The sequence below is a fragment of the Vanessa tameamea genome, chromosome 24 (assembly GCF_037043105.1).
Source record: "Vanessa tameamea isolate UH-Manoa-2023 chromosome 24, ilVanTame1 primary haplotype, whole genome shotgun sequence".
Taxonomy (NCBI): Eukaryota; Metazoa; Arthropoda; class Insecta; order Lepidoptera; family Nymphalidae; genus Vanessa; species Vanessa tameamea.
Genome location: NC_087332.1, coordinates 2,280,764 through 2,300,381, shown reverse-complemented (window position 1 = coordinate 2,300,381; position 19,618 = coordinate 2,280,764). Strand labels below are relative to the sequence as shown.

The window sequence follows — 19,618 nt, the reverse complement described above, 5'->3', positions numbered from 1 at the left end:
ATTAAATACATGAGAGACATCTTTATATGCAGTAAAACCGATATGCCTACATAGACGGGAATTTCAACGTGGGCACTCTAGCGTCAGTTACAAGCCCCCTGAAGGTCATCCAAAAACCGCCATGACGCAAGAGAATATCGAAGCCGTGCGGCAACTAATCCTCGAAGATCGTCATGTGACATACCGTGAAATAGAGGCATCCGTGGGCATTTATGGGCAGGGACCTCTGTCCAAAATATCCTCCACGGAGAACTTGGCGTAAGAAAGTTGATCTATTGTTGGATACCACATTCGCTTAGCGACGACCAAAATACAGCCTGTGTTAGTTGGTGTCGCAAAACTCTGCAGCGATTCAACCGAGGAGAGTCAAAGCATGTTTATGATATGGTTAAAGGTGACGAGTCTTGGATATATGCTTACGATCCAGGTTCTAAGCAGCAGTCAACTGTCAGAGTCTTCCGGGATAAGCCAAACCCGACTAAAGTCATACGCTCACGGAGCACTTAAAAAAATGGTTGCCTTGTTTGTGACAAAGGGTAGTAACGTGCTACTATTGTACTAGAAGATCGCAAGACGGTTACCGCTGACTGTCATCACCGAATTTCGAAAAAAAAATTCAAGACGTCGTATGATACTTCACCATGACAATGCAAGTTCGCACACCGCTCGCCAAAGATATTTTTGAGCACCCAAACGTTTCAGCTCACCCGAAGACGTTGTTGACACATACAAATCGGCCATTTTGACTACCAACTACATAGTGGAATAAATATTTTAAACTGGTTTGAACGCATGCAAAAGAAAAAATAATACAAGGTAATAATCTATTAGATTGTCTATACTTATATTAAAAGACACAACTTAAATGGCAGCCCTCGTATGATGTCCATAATGATGAGCTTTGTATCTAACAAAGCTCCCAACTCTCAGTCCCAACTCCTGTAGGCAATTAAATTTATAAATCAACTAGACATAAACTGTCTGTTTGTGGAGTTTTGCCTGTGGGAGACAGATGCAAGCACAAGGCTATACATTTAGGTTTTGCTATAACCTCTTCGCAATCACTTTTGCGTTCGTTAAGCGTCTAGAAGCCAGGTAATTTAATAATAATAATAATTTTATTTACTTATTAGGGTATTTGTAGTATGTACATATTTTTGAGTGCGTGAAATGCGTAGTACAAAAATAATACCACGTTCCTTTTCATTTCGGGATAATGTTCCTCTTACGTCTCCCAGAGTATCCATCATCGAATTCAACTGCAGTGGAGCCGTGTACTTATCTTGCTTTATATGCGATGGTGGCTTTCTATTTATCTTTTGTTCGGTTTCATCTCGAAGCTACTTTTAGTGAATTTCTGCGCTTAAACCACTGAACTCTTTAAAACACAATAACTTTATCTACTCGTGAATGGTTGTGATTAAATAAATTGCATGAAGTTTTATTTGTACCGAAGGGATATAAATACTCTGCAGCAGATAATTGACGAACTCTTGCAATATATATATTATAGCCGGGACAAAATTAAATCAGTCTTATTTTTTGGTGACAATACAGAGGATAAAAATAAAACCCAATAAGCACGTTTATTATTATTTATTAGAGTTAAGTGCAATAATGAACATATTAAAATGGAGACGAAATAACCATCGTCAAGTTAATGTACCAAATAACGTATCCTTTGACCGCAGATTTAAAGAGGAATATTGAGATCCACATTATCACCAGTTTAAAAATTTGATCAATATATATTCCAGTCATTTTACGGATGTAAATGGTCGTTTTTGTCCCCAAGTTACAAATGCTCGCAGTATAATATCGATCATGCACACTTTCATAATATAATAACTTTTGAAGTGTCTTCTATTTCGGGGAGCTAATAATATAGGAGCATCTTGATATTTAATTCATATAAAAATATCACCTGACGGTCGAAAGGGGTAGTTGTGTTTTGTGACGTCACGTGTCGACACAACCACGACAAATCCAAGTGTTCTTAAAAAAAATAACAGTTAAAATGAACAATGTTTCGTATTTACATTTTTCTTCTGTAGTACTTAAAATATACGATACATATGTATGTACCTACTTCTTTCAGAACGCTTCACACACGCACCTATCTATGTACAATTTCAAGAGTACGATTTGACAAATGACAAAAGAAATTTATAAACAATGGAACTTACATCTATGAATATGGGCCGTGTGTGAAGCATTCCATAAGATTGGATTCACTTTCATTAACCTATTTTTATTTTTTTTACATTTTTTAATTTCAATCAAGAGACCTATTTATCATATACCGGTAATCAGTGTTTTAAAAGTTTTTAGCCAATATTCGCATCGAAGTATTATTATAATTGTATATATCTGTATTAGACCGTCTAAAAAAATATGCGCCTTTACAAATATATTAAAAAAACGTACACACACTTTGGAGTTTTCTCAAGCGACTGTGCACACTGCAAAACTATTTTAGACATATAACTAATTATACCGATTAACTCTAGCTATTTAGGAAGAACTAACATCGACGAACTTAATAAATATTGAGACAAAATAAGACCTAAATTTTAAATTATTAATCAAAATGTCACATTATTTCAAACATTACAATGAATTTTTATTTTCTCGATATAAAAAAAATGCAAATAAATGATCCGAAGATCCTAACACTTGCTACTCGATAGGTGAGGACATTACCAAAAATATAATACAATCCCATATGAAAAAAATAGGTATATTATTCAATATCTGCATTCACAGAAAAAGTTAGTCACCGAAGTTTTTATACACTTTCGTTAAACAAAAGGACACTATACACTACGCCGACGTTAACTTAAAAGGCCTCTGTAATAAAATAGAAAGTCTGTCTCGGCCTCGTCGCGTGACGTCGCCGACGAGCCGAGGTCGGCAGCGGGTCGCCCACACGCACACGCACTCGCACACAACCACACCGGCACTCCGGCACACCGGCACACCGTCACACCGTCACACCGTCACACCGTCACACACACAGTTATCGCGCTCGCTTCCTCGCGGGACCGCCCGTGGCTGCCGAACGTCGTAATCTCTTTCACTGAAAATAAAATAACACTCCATTAGTTACAAGTGTTATATTACAATAATCATTTAAATAGCACAGCTCTACTGTCATCTATTTTTCTATGTGGTGTTTATTTAGATAATATATACTATAATTAAATGGAGTTTACTGCGATCAATCTTACGATGTTATATATACGATACAGAGCCAGATGATACTGATGATGAGTCTAAATAAATTCAAAAGATGTTATTACCGTTTCTTTGTAATTGTCTCCTTTACTCTTTTGTTTTAAAAACATTCAATATTTTTAAATATTTATTCAATATATACAAAATTCACAGTTGATTGTAGTATTTCAAAGGGCAAAAATAACTCAATACATTTTTAAACTAAGCTGTCCTCAGACAATTTAATAATTTAATGAAACCCATATGAAAACGAAACAAACCTATTTTTTATTATTTTCTTTTCCATCTTATTAACAATTTTTACACAAGTTTACACGCAACGTTCAAACAATCTTCCATATAATAAACTACTATAAATGCCTTTCTATTAAAAAAACATTTAACCAATTTAAAAAATAAGTTAACCACAAAATTCTATCGATATTGTTATTAGAGATATTATTGACAAAATATGTTAAGAAAATTACTACAAATTTGATTATTATCACACCAAAAGAAATAAAAAAGTTGTATGTTGCAGATCCTACCTAAAACGCATACATTTAAAGAACTCATTTAGGAGGTGGTATTTTATAACAAGTCTTTCATATCACGTAACTCTTATCGATCATGCAAATCCTAAGGATTAAACCACAGATTTTTTTTAAATCCAAAAGGAGCAGAAACATATTAAAATACTCTACTAAATAACTTCAAAAGACAACAATTTATATTAAGCTAAGGTGCATTTCTCGACGGCGACTCGTCAAGGTTTCGTCGGCGATATCGGAATGGATTTCTTCTTCAACTGACCGACCGACTGGTGAGGTTTGACCGCCTGTTTACTCGAGTTCTGAACCGCATGGATAGACTTCACCTGGGACGGACAGGAGGAGGATGGGATCATAGAGGCCGACTAGGGGGGGTCATTAGGGGCGGTCGGGACGCGTGTGGGCGGCGGTACCTCGGTCTTGGGCGGCGGCTGCGCGGGCTGCTGCTGCGCGCGGCGCTGCACGGCGGGCGAGCGCCGGTCGGCGGGCGCGGCGCTGGCCTCGGTGCTCTGCTGCTTGCGCTGGCGCAGGATCGTCCAGTCGAACGTGTAGTCGTACTGGTAGTTCATCGTGCGGAACAGGATGCGGAACAGCTGCGGGCAGATACTTTGTTAGAGACGACACTTTGCTCGAGGCGGGCGCGTCCTATTCTCCATTGTAATTACTTTTTATATGGCTATATGAGATACCTTTGAGATTTTATACTTTGAGATCCGATTTATCTTCCGGTATGTCTTTAAACAGATTTTATTCTTTCTATTATATCTAAAATTTAAAAACTTGCCGACTCGTTATCATTACCTTACATACCGAGCAAGTGATTGCTTCTGTATAAAGTTGAATGATCCAATGTTTTTATAACAAGCAAATGAATGAATTTATAATTCAGGTCGCACGGTCGCTTGGTGCCAACTTCAATGTCGTCATCGGAATATGTAAAAAAAATATCTATTAAATCTAATTAAACTAACCTGTCTAAGATACATGTAATCAGGAGCTTCTTCGAAACAAAGACCACGGCAGTAATTTAAATACATTGAAAATTCCGCTGGGAATCCCTGTAAGAGATGAAATTATGTTATAAAAAACGAAAAAATAATAATTAACTAATTAAGTAACAAAATATAAATATAATAAAAAAACATTTCATAGACATCAAAATACAAAACTGTAATTGATTGTTATAACTGGAGGAACACAATATCTATATTAATATTATAAATGCGGCAGTAACTCTGTCTGTCTATCTGTTTGTTACACTTTCACAGCCAAACAATTGCACCGAATTTGATGAAATTAAGCATACAGCAAGTGTTAGCCCCAAGGAAGAACACATGCTACTTTTTTTATACCTTATCATCTAATGATCAACTCTAAAATGTGACCGAAGTCACGGGCGACGACTAGTAGTTCATAGAATAAACAAAAACATCAATATTCAGTCAATATTTATGTACAATAATTTATTGTAAAAAATTCCAATAAAAATACTTACCTTGCACAAAACTTCGACCGGTGTGGACATTTTCTTCTCGCTAATACGTTCGTATTTTTGTTTCTTTGTGATAGCTTTCAAGCCTTGCCACGGCAGGGAACCTCTGCAAAACGATGCATTGATTATTTGTTTGAAAAATTTAATCAACAAAATATTTTTTGGTCTCAGTTGTAAATATGAATTTCGAGTAAAACTTACATAAATATATTAGTGCAACGTTTCTATGTACAAAAACATTTCGGACTCAAAGATGTATTACAATTGTTAGAATGGTCTATGCCATAAAGATATATTCTATCAGCCATAACGACAGATTAACTTATAGTATTTTTTTTATTCTTAATTATTGCACAAAAGACAGGGATAAACTCACCTATTGAAATACATAAGTACGTAGCCCATAGATTCCATGTCATCTCGCCGCGACTGCTCGATGCCGAGGTGAGCGTTGATTGACGCATAGCGAGCCGTGCCTGTTAATAGAGACTACGAGTTAGAACCTTAAGTGTTCAAGCAAGGAATTAATTGTTAATAATCTCTTAGGATTATTTGATTTGTAACACATTTACAATTTCTGTCATTATAATTCTTTTACTTTAGTTCTTGGCAGTTTTATTATTTAAATTATAAGATTCTTCAGGGCAAAGCTATTTTTGAAAGACAATGATTATTATTTTTAAATTAAAAAATAATATAAATTATCAAAGAGATGCACCATCATGTGAATCTGAACCGAAGACTGCCAGTTCAAATCAGGCAAGCACCACTGATTTTCATGTGATACCACGTTTGTGTTTATAATTCGTGTTGTGGTCGGTTGTGAAGATAAACATTGCATGAGAACATGCCACGTGACTATCTACCAACCGACATTGGAGCAGCGTGGAAAAATAAGCATTACGCCTTCTCCGCAAAATAGAAATTTGTATATAAAATTAAATGTTAAAAGGTATGTAGAATCAAATAGAATACATGTATTCCACTTAACTACTTATATTCGATTTATATTTCATTAGGTTATTTTCTTCAGTCCGAAATTATATTTATTAACTAACAAGTATTATATTTATCAAACTATCAATTCCTAATTTCAGGTGGACACATTAAAATATATGCAAATGAATGTGTATTTTTTTTATTGTCAATTGCAAAAAAAGACAATTAATTAAATTTTACAACTAAACGAACTGTAGTATATCTAAGGCATTATTAGCTATACAGGTTTCATTTAAGTTAAGAAATATCATCTTAGTTTAATTTATGCTGATACTCATTTGGGCTGATGTCAGTACTGTATGAGCGATACACAATCCATACTGTTTACTTTAATGTAATCTATAATTAACATTTTATGATTACAAACATTTCCTGAGGTAATGTTTGTAATAATATGCAACAAAAAAATCAAGTTTGCCAGAAAAGTTTAGTACTTTTGTTTATAAAATAATGTTGAGTTCTCATGTACACTGGCTAAATTACCATTTAAACCAAAACAGCAATATCAATAGCGATATCTGGAAATAGAATTTCGCCAATTGGCGAATGGTTGGGCAAGAACAAATTAACTCAACTCTAAAGTATACGTTAGAAAATGTCCGTTTGAAAAGTATGAAATATACTGACCAGTTAAGTTTTTGTCCTCGCGATAGGCGATGTGAGCGCGAGTGCGGACGTCTCTGAATTTCTTGGCGAGGCCGAAGTCGATCATGTAGAGCTTGTTGCAGTGTCGCCCGATGCCCATCAGGAAGTTGTCCGGCTTTATGTCGCGGTGGATGAAACACTTGCAGTGGACGAATTCCACGCGTCCCAGCATTTGATCTGTGTCACGAGTTATAAAATACAAGAGTTCTATAAATAATGTTTCGTTTCGCAACAAACAGATTCTATGTTGAAATTTATAAAGATTAAATCGAAAGTATCCAATATTTTTTTAATTTACATTGAAATGGAAATAACATCAGTTGCACCAAATTTGTTAAGACAAATAATCTGTATTGTATATAATTAAACCTAATAATTTATAAAATATATAATTTTGTTAATTATCAAACATTTGGGTATTTTATTTATTAATCTTCCACAGATTTATTTAAAAGATAAAAAAACCGCTGTCTGCTATAATATTAATACATGCATGACATCTGCCTTGTGAATAACCGTAACCATGGCGCGAAAATATCTTTCATTAATATACATAACACTCAGTAGAACTGCAATATTTCCTTGAAATTGCATTGTTTGAGCAAGTTTAAACTTTGAGGTGGAGTCAGTAATTCAAAATGGCGACCACATTCCGCCGTTAGTCGCCATTTTGAATTTAAAGGGTTTTGGTAACTAACTCTTTATTTTAAGTGTTGAAATATTTTATTTTAATAAAATACTTTTAAAATAACAACTTTAGTTCTTCCGACATTTACCATGCGATTAAGATTTATGAATTATACACAAAACGCGGCAAAGTACACTAATTTTATATTCTATAACGTTTAATGTGGAAATTAATGTATCTTACAACTGTCAATTTTATACGTATTTTTAAAAACGCTCGGGTATCCTTAAAATAAAACTAGCACACATAAGTTACGCAAATTATCGAAATACTTTATGTTTTTGACATTGCACCAACTGCTAGTACATATTTATTTATTCCCTTGTGTTCACATGGAAACAATACTACATTAAATTAACATTATTATTATAATATGGGATTGTATATAAATTAAAATGTATTTAATTGTAATACTTAAATAATTTAAATGTTATAAAAGATTAACTTACTCGCTGGCCAGTTATGTTTAGAATTTCCATTCTCAACTGATAAATGTTCTAATTTTCACACAATCATAATTAATTATTGACATAGACAAACAAAATAATAAACTTTTGATAGAAACATTGACAAATTAATCTTCAACTATAGATAGACCTCGAAACTGTAGATTTGTGCTTTTCTCAAAAGGATTAAAAAAATCACCTTTTATACTCACAATAAGTATTGAAAATGTGACTTTTTATCAAAGAAAGAAATTAAAAACGTAGGCAACAAAATATGTTGTCTATTTATTATAAGCCACTCACCTGCAAGCATAAGAACCGTCTTGATTGTGAATTGACGCGAACAAAAGTTGAACAAGTCCTCCAGAGATGGACCCAGAAGGTCCATCACGAGGATATTGTGGTCTTTTTCGAAGCCGTACCATCTGAAACAAATAACTTTATCTTATGATTCCCAATAATAAAATTTTACTTAAAAATAACACAAAGCATAGAAACTAAATAAGTATCATGTGTTACAACAAAGTTTCAAGAACCAGGCATATCATTTTTTGGATACTGAAGAGATTTATAACCATTGTGGTAAACATTATTTGTTGGAGAATTGTAGACATGAAATATAAGAAAAGGGATTTTGTAAACAATCTAAGGAATTTAATATTATTTAAATTTATCTTATGGCAGGCAATTAATACTCATTCAACCTACAATATAAATAGTTTAGCTTGAGTTGCTAAATCAATTATTAAATTTGTGTTTATCAACAACTCGACTTCGACTACAAGTAAACAAACCTGTTTTTAAGTTTTAATTCTATGTGTTATTATATAATATGATTAATTAATATTTATTCAAACTTATAACAAGCAACAAATTTGAGAAGGCCTTGAAACTGTTGCTAAAACTGTAATGAGGTCAACTGACAATTTACATAATATGGTTGTGAAAATCTCTTCAATCCAAGGATTTTATAAGCTTTGTTATTAATTTAAAATAACTTAATGATACATACTTATTTTGTTTCCTAATATGTTATTAATAATTGAGATATCCTGGCAATGTGCACCAACTTCAATGACTTTAAAATATAATTTAATATTATCATATATGTGTCAATTAATTTATTATGTTTAAATAAACCCTATACAAACAAAATATATCAATTGACAGAATTGTTGTGGGTTCACACTGCAGTATCAAAAGCTAAGCTAAGTCATAATATTTTTAAGAGATTTAGCAATGATTAAAAAAAAATTTTTACCAAACACTTCCTCTGCAATTTTTTGATAATTTTGAAATCTTATTATTTTCCTTTAAAAATACAAAGCAATACAACAGCTGTTTGATGGTCGAAAATCTTATGAGGGGATGGTATAGATAGACTAAAAAGTCCTTCATTAAATTAAAAATTATCTATTTAAATTTTATCATGTTTCCTTATTTACCTGATATGTGGTATGCCAATGCCCCCCTGGAGCATTTTATATACTCGGCTCTCATAGAGAAGCTGTGGATGCCGCGCCTTCATCGATTCTATCTTAACAGCAACCTCCTGTGACAATTACATACAAATTGTTAAGAGACCATAGTAGAAATACACCTTATTGGATACCCATTAAATGTATACCAAAGCTATAAGATAAGCAGTTTTGTAGCAATATTATAATAATTTTACTATGACATTAATTTCACTAATAAAGTATTGTGAAACAAACCTTAACACTGCACATAGCCATAACCTTAGCTTAAATTAAGACATGTCTTGCGAGTTGTAAATATAATATAAGCTAAAATAAATGTTAAAATGAGCTTCACAATCAATTTATATTTTTAGCTTATGGCTTAACCTCATTTGACTGACAACTCTATGGTAATTCCGCAATAAACCAACATATCTTATAGCATTGGTAAAACCTGATTGAATACAGCCCATTTAGAATTAGAGAACTATTATCTATTGCTAATTATTTTTTTATAACATAAATGAAAATAAATGTAATTGCAGAATGTTGAGTGACTGTGCTATTAATAAGAACTTGCTTACACCTATTGTAATATACTTAAAACTTTCACAACAATACCTTTAAACAGTTAAAGATTAGAACAGAAGTAATGTAAATGTATATGTAATTAATATTGACACTTTATACTATGACGATAATAGCATGATTAAAACAATTGTTATATATCAAGTATCCTTCATATTGGCTCTAAATAAAAATCTTATAGAAACATAACAATGTATCAAATTGATTGTGGTCAGATAAATTGTGCAACAAAAAATACTCATTTCAACATACTTATACATACATATATAATATTTTAGGAATTTGTGAAAGATTATAAATAATCCAAGTTTATTTCCTATATAAATCGTAAGTCAAATTTAAAAAAATATCTTTTATCATTTATTTACAAACCACAATAAATAATAATATTAAAAAAGAAATGAAATTCTTAAATATAAAACCTACATTGTGGTATATTTAATATATGAAAACTTCAATCTATTGAAACGTTATAAAATGGCTAATTACATTAAAAATATAATAAAACATACAGTATATATATTGTAACTTCAGAAACATGTAAAATATAATATGAATTCGATTTGTAAAGTTATTAAAGTGAATTCGTGAATCGAACGGGCCGTTTATGAGAATCTTACTTTGTTGAGTCATAATTTTTGTTTCAAGTTTTATTTACCTCCTCCGTTGCATCTTTAGCATAAAATATATCTCCAAAACTTCCACTGCCGATTTTGCGGATGATTTCATATCTACCATTTATTATTAATTTCGCCTTGCAATATAAAATGCGTTCGAAGGAAGCCATTTTCTTTTGCCTTCATCACTCGCTGTCACTAAACTATGTAAACTCCTATTTTAGGACACTAATTTACCATTTTAGTTTTAGTTTTTATACTTATTTAAAAATCACTAATTGTATATGAACGCTATGAAAAACTACGTAAATTAATCATTTTAGTACAAAGTGGTCATCGTCAGCTTGTACCTCGTGACGTCACAATAGCTGTGATACCAGACTTAAAATATAGAAATATTACCACTCTCAACAAAACTACCATTACCATCAGTGTTGCCAGAACGATTACTGTATTGTGTTGTTTTACTAACATTTCTGTCGGGGCTTTAATATTAGTAATGGTATGTACTATTTTTTTATTTGTTACACCACATTAAACATTATTTGACAAAAAAAAAAAACAAATCTATGGATTTATATAAGTACTTGTTGAAGTCGATAATTATGTAAACGCATACGCTCTTTGTTAAAATATTAACCCAAAATTCCGTACATTACAAAAAAAATCCGTAGCAAAAAAAAATCCAGCAGAAGACATTTTATTAAGAATTAAGTATTTCTGATAGCTGATACAAACGAACAAAAAAAAAGATTAAAGTTTATCTATTTTTTTTTCTAAAAATTTAATGGTAAAATTAAGCGTGTATAAATCCGCTTTTCAAAAAATGCTCGGGTAGTAAAGTTTATTACCTACTATAAAATAGAATTTTTAATTTTAAAGACTTGCTTTTTTAAGTTATTATAGAAGTCATATTTGATATTTTAAATATAGTTACTTCCGATAACTTCAAATTATAAAACAAAGTAAGACCTAACATTATAGTGAAAAAGCGAATACAAATTCCCGGTTATAAGTGTAGTAATTAATATTTTTTTAATACACCAATAATTTAAGTAATATCACTTTCGCACTACCAGGAATGCGCTTTCGATTCTATATTCGCTTTTGTCGCTGCACTATACGAGTTTTCCGCGCGCTCCGTCTACCTTTTGTTCGTTCAACTAATCTGATCCGATAATCATTACCGTCTTTACCATATGGCACATGGGGCACGTGGGCACTAACATATTTATCAAAAAAGACTATTGACGATAGTCGATTTTAAAAGTAGAAAGACATGCTCTTTATGATAGAAATAGTTATACAATAAAATAGCCATAAGGTTTGTACAAACAAACAATCAGATTCCTACGAATTTACGAAAATTACCGCACCATTTATTTGAAACTTTACTTACAGCCTGACCATAAGCAAATTTTTTTGATGAAGACTTTCCAATACATATTTTTACACAGTTTAAGATGCTATTATAGCAAATAGAAGTTCCGCATGCGGCTGCTAATTTGTAATTTGAATAAATTTTGATGAATTCTTTTAATTAAATTTAGAATGTGGATATTTTTTTATCTATAGGGACCTAAACATTACGTTGACATAATTGGACCTAATATCATGAAGTTTTTGTGTCCTCGTACAGATCTTAAGAAATTAAAGCATGTCAAAATAACTGCCTTTTATTGAAATCAATATGGCAGATAAGTAAAACAAACTTTAATTATTTCAAAATGGTTAAAAATGACAAATGTAACAAAATAATTAGATCAGTGATTGGATTTTTGGAGTATGATTAGGAATGATTTAGTATAATATTTGTGTATTTGTATATATATACTGTATGATTTTAGAAAAATCTTTTATTATTTATTAAGTCTATTAAAAAGTATAAATTAAAATATACTATGCTACTTTTAGTATATAGGTTGATAGTTAAATCTAAAAATTATATTCAGGAAGGCATTTTTAATAACAGTACTATAATATTGACTTGTCCAATGCAGGTGCTATCCATGTCACTTTCATAATTCATCAGGATAGAAAACTGACAGACAGGATAAGAGTTAAATGTGCCGGACCAGCTGCTTACATACTTTCAGCATCAATCAATTGTAAACATTAACCAGATCCCCAGGCTACTACTGAGATATTTTCAATTTACAGTGTTAGAAGTCACTAGTCCAACAATGCAAACAAGAATGGAATTCTATTAACTTTTTTCATACCTAAATTTAGATTGTTAAAATTATTTTATCTTCAAAATGAATTTTTTTTTTTTTCATTTCATCATACTCATCCACATATAGAGATAGTAAACATGCATTACAGCAATACACCAGAACTAAGCATTAAAGATGTATTAGTTAGTAATCAATTGTTTATCATGTATTATTTTTGACTGTACCAAGAATACTACAGAGAAACTACATAGGAATTATAATGAAGTTTGTAATGGTAACAAATCTGAAGCAAAAATTATATTGAAATTAATTAAAAATAAAAATTTATAAATAATGGAAATTATTTTAAGAAAACATTTCTTTACTCAATTCAAAAATTGAAGAAAATGCATTGGCATAAATTACTGTTTAAAAAATGTACATTTTTAAATAGTTAAAATTGAAAAGAAAAATTTTTCCTACCCTTCAGTACCATACTCCTATATGAGGTAGGATTTTAGGCTGATTAATATTAATAATAAATTGGACAAATGAAACTGTTTTGTACATGGTAGTAGTGCTATGTGCAAATCCGTACAGTAGGTACCATCTGCTCATTAAAGTCTACTATAAACATATACATCATAATAAACCAATTTTTTTAGGATACCAATGCCTATTCAGTGGTGATGACTTACCGTGACATTCTAATAGTTTCTTCATGAAAACCAAATGGAAAGGTCTGATTTCGGCCATTTTTTTAGATGGGTTGAGTTCCAGTCAACTTTGAGCACCACTGCTATAGATTATTCAAGAATTCTACCATGATAAAGTTGTTTATTTAGTCTTGCTGTGATTGTTATGATTGTTTAAAAGAAGCTGTTTACATAAAATCGTAACTGGCTTCGTGTTAGTGCGTGTATCATGCAAAAACATTAAATACCGTATTTCAGTTCATTTTAAGTTCTCTGTACTCATCATCACCTCAGCTATCGTTAATCTAGTTATATTTGTCATTTGGCAGTCCAGACTAAATTACATTAATCCATGTTTACTAATTAAAAAGAGCTACAGATGATTGCATGCAAATATTTATTTTAAATATTTAGTAGTCAAATTCTGTAATGTTTTGATTATTCTGTATATTAAAAAAATATAATCAAAACACATGGTAATGCATTTTACCTCTCCAGTAAATCTGTGGTTCGCCTGATATATTTCACCAAATGAACCTTCTCCTAATTTTGCCACTATTTTATATTTATCGGCAATAAATATATGCCTGAGGCTAGACATCTTGAACTGCCTATCTCAAGTTATTTATTGATACTATCAAGCGCGTGTAACTTAAACTATTTTCTTGAAAACTCTTAATAATATACTTAATAACAAATTATATGAAATCTCGATCACATTTTAATCAACAAATATTTTACCACAGATAAATATAAACATTTAAAACTGTATAGAAGACTTGAAGTCTATAGTTTCATTTGCCTCTATGGAATATTTCGTAGTACGAACTCTCAACATTATAAGGCTACGATTGCACTATCAGCAAGAAGCGTCTATTGTAACATTAAAAACGTACTGGATGCTTTGAATTATTTTTATTTTTTTATTTTCTTCGTTAAAGGTAATAAATGAGGCCATCACGTAGTTATATTTTTTAATAAAATTTAGTTTTCGGGTTTGACCTAACATCAATGTATTCCGAGCGCTACAAATTAAAAGTATTTAAAACATTCTAGATTCACACAATTATGTTACGAATATGGGAGGGCTGCTCAAAAAATTCGACGTATTCAGTTAATACTTGTACGACTAATCATTTTTCATAATATTTGGATATTGGACCATTGTGCATTGGTTCAAAAACCTATCATTTATTGATTGAATGAAATTATCTATTGATAAATATTTTGTTGAATGCAAATCCATTATTATCCGCTCTAAATCTATCCTATCATAACCTCTTTAGTTATTATTGATTTACAAGGTTTACAGCCTGTTAAAAAAGTGGATTAAAAATTTTATCGTAATCGTTGGCCAAAATAATATAGTCCTCTAATCCAAAAGCTAGAAGAGAGATCTCGTAAATTTCAAGCATAGTTCATAAACCATACATATTACGAACATAACATGAGTACAGAACCCAATTGGTCTGATAATTACCATGTGCAATAATTGTATATTTAATTGTACTATAATTGTAGACTTCTCTCCCTATATTTGTCTATGACATTGTATTTTGTTGTCTATTTGAATATCTGCCCGAAGTTATTAGTTTTACTACATATACTGTTTTTTTATGCATATACTAAGACGAGGACACATATAGGAGGTTATTTGAGAAACATCACAGAAAATCCGCTATTGTACATAATATCTTCTTAATAAAATTTTGAAATGACGCACAGACTAAACGAGTGGGACTAATAGGATGAAATTTTAATGTGACGTAGGAGAGCACTAAGAGATGATTTTTCAAAATTCATCTTTCAAAAAGAAAAAGTTTGAATGATATTTCGTCATTCCTGATGTTAGATAAACAGACATAGATATATAAATGTATGTATGTATAATAATAAATTAGATTTTTTGAAAAATTTATCACCTAACTTGGGGTGAAAAATTGTATGATTTTTTTTTATGATAACATATGAGATAATAACATAATTTACAATTAACAAAAAAATACTTCCATTTCGGCTTAGTAATTACTGGGAAAATCCATCTCAATTTTTCGAGTGTGTTACGTGCCCACACAAATTTATGTAACCTAAACTCATTCATTTGATAGTGTTACTGTTACTGATTGACACTGACCAAAATCCACTTAAGTGTCACTGAAAGCTATAATAAATTTTCGCAATGAAGTCAAGATCATTGCGAGAATTTTGATAAATGATTTTTGAATTTTTTGAATGATAGCATTAGATAGTGTACTTAAGAACTAATACTATAATGTTTTTAGGAATCACTTTAGTCAAAATTTCAATGGAATCCTTATTTATCGTCCCTGATAGGGAAACTCGACTCCGCAGTATATGTGGATAGAAAAAATTAACAATTAATTGATGTTGATGCTAATATGCTATACATGTAACGGCAATTTGCTTTGGGGTAAAAAAGAGCTGTCCAGTATATTTATAAACCTGGAGGTCGAGATTCCCTTCAGAATATCTTTAATAAAATGGATATACCAACAATTGCTTTGCAGTATGCTTACAATAATATAATACCAGCTGTAAAGCTTAACTTATAACACCTAATTACCGATTTCGTAAAGTCTTACTTCGTAATTCCTTCCTGGATAACAGTAATAAATTTAAATATCATGTCAAAAAAAAAAAGAAAATATATAAGGCATATCACTCAATACAATAGTAACTGCTGAGTTTCGTGGGAGTTGTTCCGGGTAAAATCTACTTTCCGAACCGGTAGTCGCTTTATATTTAGTAAAATACTGTAACATGACGATTCAAAAATGCTTTTATGAGACTACTTGAATAAGCATTCACAGTAACGCCGATTTTTTAAAATCCATAACTTGTAAATGTTGTATGTTATACTGTCACGTCATAATAATTTGATAAGATTATTTATAGCTTTCGTCATATTGCGATTAGTTAGAGATTATGTTCGATTCAGCAAAAAATAAAGAAAAATAAATACTTAATAAAATTTAATAGTGTCACAAACGCGTTTTTAATTTCGCGGAATCGAAGAGTTGATATATTTATATTGTTTTTTTATAAACTCTCGTTGGTGGATCGTTCAGTTTTGGGATTTATAATAATCATGCAGTGATGATAAATATAGAAGTAGTATCTCTGGGTGTACAGATATAACCTATTCCAATGGCAAAAGGAGTATGATAAACAAACCATAGACTTACATATTCAATGCACTTTCTTTTACAATAGAAACACTGTTTATCAATATTAAATCATTATTTATATTACAATTTTATTTAATTTAGAAAAATATTTAATAATAAACATATCATAAGGTTATATTAAATGATCATTACTATTTACATGAACCTCTAAACTAGTATAACTATCCCACTTAGATTTCTAATTCTATTCTTATAACTGTTTCGGTAATTAAACTTTATATTTTGATGAGATTCTGACAACTTGATATAGTCTAATAAAAGACTTATCAAATAGAGAATCAGATAATATAATATTATAAGTACATATTTCTACTATTTAATGTTGTAAATGTAAGGATCCTACATTTAAGAATTAACAACATTAAAACTCCATTTACATTTCTTTGTCTATACAACAATGAAGTAAATACAAGTAAATAACAATGACATATAATTAAAGATCCTGAATAAACCATAATATTTATTATGAATTTGAAAGTAGAATTAAAGTAATAACTAAGTGAATATAAGTAATTAAGTGGAATAGGGTTAATTATAAAAACCGACATGTATGTGAAATACTACAAATGCTTGTCACATCAATAGTCTAAATTTAAAGACTGACTCTACAAACCTATCTGCGAATTGCATTTTTACTCACTCTTTAAATTTAATCTCTTATCATAATATTACTACAACCTTCTCCGAAATGCACAACCTTAACTGTATAAGGTATAAGATATTGGTTTAGTTGTTTACTTTTGTGAGCAATTACAACAGAAAATCTCATTAATTAATCAAGAACTCTAGTACACAATATAGAAGAATTATTAGCAAAATAAATTGGATATGGAAATCTAAGGTTTCTTTTTATCTTCTCCTTCTCTGATTGTAAAAGGCTATACAATAGCTTTTATTTAAGGATATAAAAGAATATCACTGACATCAGAAATATCAATTTATAAATATCATACATATGTTAGAGTTTTGTACTGCATTGCTTCTTATTAAATATTAAAGTTTTATAGTATTGTTCAGCATAATAAATAATTCCATTTATGAATAAAACTAAACTGCTAAAAACTTCAATTTTAGGAATAAAACATGTAAATAATATGCAGAAAATGTATATCTTAGCTTAATTATTCCCAAGTATGAAAAGCATCCATTCTAAGTTAGTCAATGATATCAAGTTGTGTCACAATATATTAATTGAATATAATAAATAATTAATCCATAATCTATTTCAACCAGAAGGGAAGTAAAGCGAATTAAACAAATTTGACATTGCATTTATGTGAATCATTGTTCGAGATCTTGAATCATAATAAATGATATTTATTATTGGTTTGTAAAACAGTATTTTGCTTATCGGCAAAGTTATTATCAGAACTTTTGAAGAAAAATTTAAGTATAGGATATCAGTAGTGATTTATCTTTAGATATGCAACACTATCCCATATTAATCAAGAACTGTCTATAGTACTAATATAGTTAGAGCTATTATTAAATCACATGGAATATGTAAATCTGAGGTTTGTTTATCTTTACTTCTTCAATAGGGTATATCATACTAGTACAACCTCAAAATACTACTGAGTAAAACAATACTAATTTATGAATCACTTTAAAGTTACATATTCAATCAAATTATAAGAAAACTTTTATTTTATTCATGTGTAAATAAAAATTCAAGATTAAAAATAATTTATTATGTGCAATGTTAGTGACAGAACTTAAGATGTTTCATAACTCATATGTAATTTGGCTAACTCATAACTTTAACATTTTTGAAACCCACACATAAAATGTGTTTTATAGCAATCGTAATCTTACTTTAAGGTCATTGTTAGCTCATTCACTTCCTAATCAAAACTTGAATTAATAAATATTGACATGTGATAAAAATAGTGCTCAAATAACACAACTTAATATGACAATTGTAAAAAAAAAATTCAACAGATGTCTTTCGGGTTTTATACTAGTTTACGTGCTTTATCTTTATATTAAATAGTTTAGTTAGGTAAACTAGTAAATTGAAATGAAATCGTTTTTTCACTGTTTGAAGAATATTGACGTAAATTCACGATAAAACACAAATACAACGTATTGTACTTATAATATTTGGTATATTATTTTTTGTCGTATTTCTTAATTCTAGTAAATGATTAGGACTTACCTCGCCATTGGCAACGTTTATTCCCAAAAAAATTTCACCAAATGAGCCACCTCCGATTCTTCGAATGATTCTATATTTATTTATAATAAGAAGTTCTTGTCGAAAAGCGATGAGATGGTTGAACGAAGACATGTTTACGTCTTGTATGCAATTATATTATTTTAATAATAGTTCGAATTAACACTTATACGGAGTCAAGGATCATTATTCGCTTAGTAAGATATCGACGATTCGTCAGTTGGCAAATAAAAGTACTTCGCAGATGTTTTTAGTTTATTTTTTAAAGAGCAACCAAAATACTCAACACTGCAATGACACGTTTTGATACGCTAACACTTTTATTTAAATCTAGATTTATATAAAATTTATTGGATTTGTTGAACGGAAAGAAACAAAAATATGTGGCTTGTAATAATGGAAATGGCCTCCGCCCTTACGGTGCGTTCCAAATTTCCAATTTGTACGATGTCACAGACTATACATGTTCATATTTGATAGATTTGTGACTTGTGTTGGTCATTTAAATATTACACATTTTCTATTTTAAGCATAATAAATTGTAAGCATAAGAATAAAATGTTCTACCTACGTCTTTGTAAATTTTTTCATTCGCCTATAAATACTTTGTATTTCATCTATACATTTTTAAAATCGATTTAAAGTGCTTTCTTATAAGTCTTTAAGAAGTTTATTTCGAA

At 30.4% G+C, this 19,618-nt stretch overlaps 1 protein-coding gene across 4 annotated transcripts; it reads right to left on the bottom strand.

The window, feature by feature from the left end:
* Positions 1-1,581: 1,581 nt before the first annotated feature.
* On the bottom strand, positions 1,582-19,375 carry LOC113396494 (casein kinase I-like). Of its 4 annotated transcripts, none has more exons than XM_026634450.2 (9): positions 18,921-19,374; positions 9,483-9,589; positions 8,341-8,462; positions 6,886-7,080; positions 5,636-5,735; positions 5,263-5,365; positions 4,739-4,825; positions 4,181-4,360; positions 1,582-3,079 (listed from the first exon to the last, which is right to left on the bottom strand). In XM_026634450.2, the coding sequence occupies exons 1-9, from the start codon at positions 19,050-19,052 to the stop codon at positions 3,077-3,079; spliced, it is 1,029 nt and encodes a 342-aa protein (XP_026490235.1). In that variant the 5' UTR covers positions 19,053-19,374; the 3' UTR covers positions 1,582-3,076. The 4 variants fall into 4 exon arrangements, with proteins under 4 accessions (XP_026490235.1, XP_026490238.1, XP_064074881.1 ...); XM_026634453.2 differs by lacking the exon at positions 1,582-3,079 and adding an exon at positions 3,484-4,093 and having other exon boundaries at positions 18,921-19,375; XM_064218811.1 differs by lacking the exons at positions 1,582-3,079; positions 18,921-19,374 and adding exons at positions 3,484-4,093; positions 14,044-14,271.
* Positions 19,376-19,618: the final 243 nt, after the last annotated feature.

Excerpts from the sequence above, each read along its gene's own strand:
- LOC113396494 (XM_026634453.2), bottom strand. The coding sequence starts at position 19,052 with ATGTCTTCGTTCAACCATCTCATCGCTTTTCGACAAGAACTTCTTATT. Across the intron at positions 5,736-6,885 it reads CGAGGACAAAAACTTAACTG|GCACGGCTCGCTATGCGTCA; the intron begins GTCAGTATATTT and ends CTCTATTAACAG. Across the intron at positions 5,366-5,635 it reads GTACTTATGTATTTCAATAG|AGGTTCCCTGCCGTGGCAAG; the intron begins GTGAGTTTATCC and ends ATCGTTTTGCAG.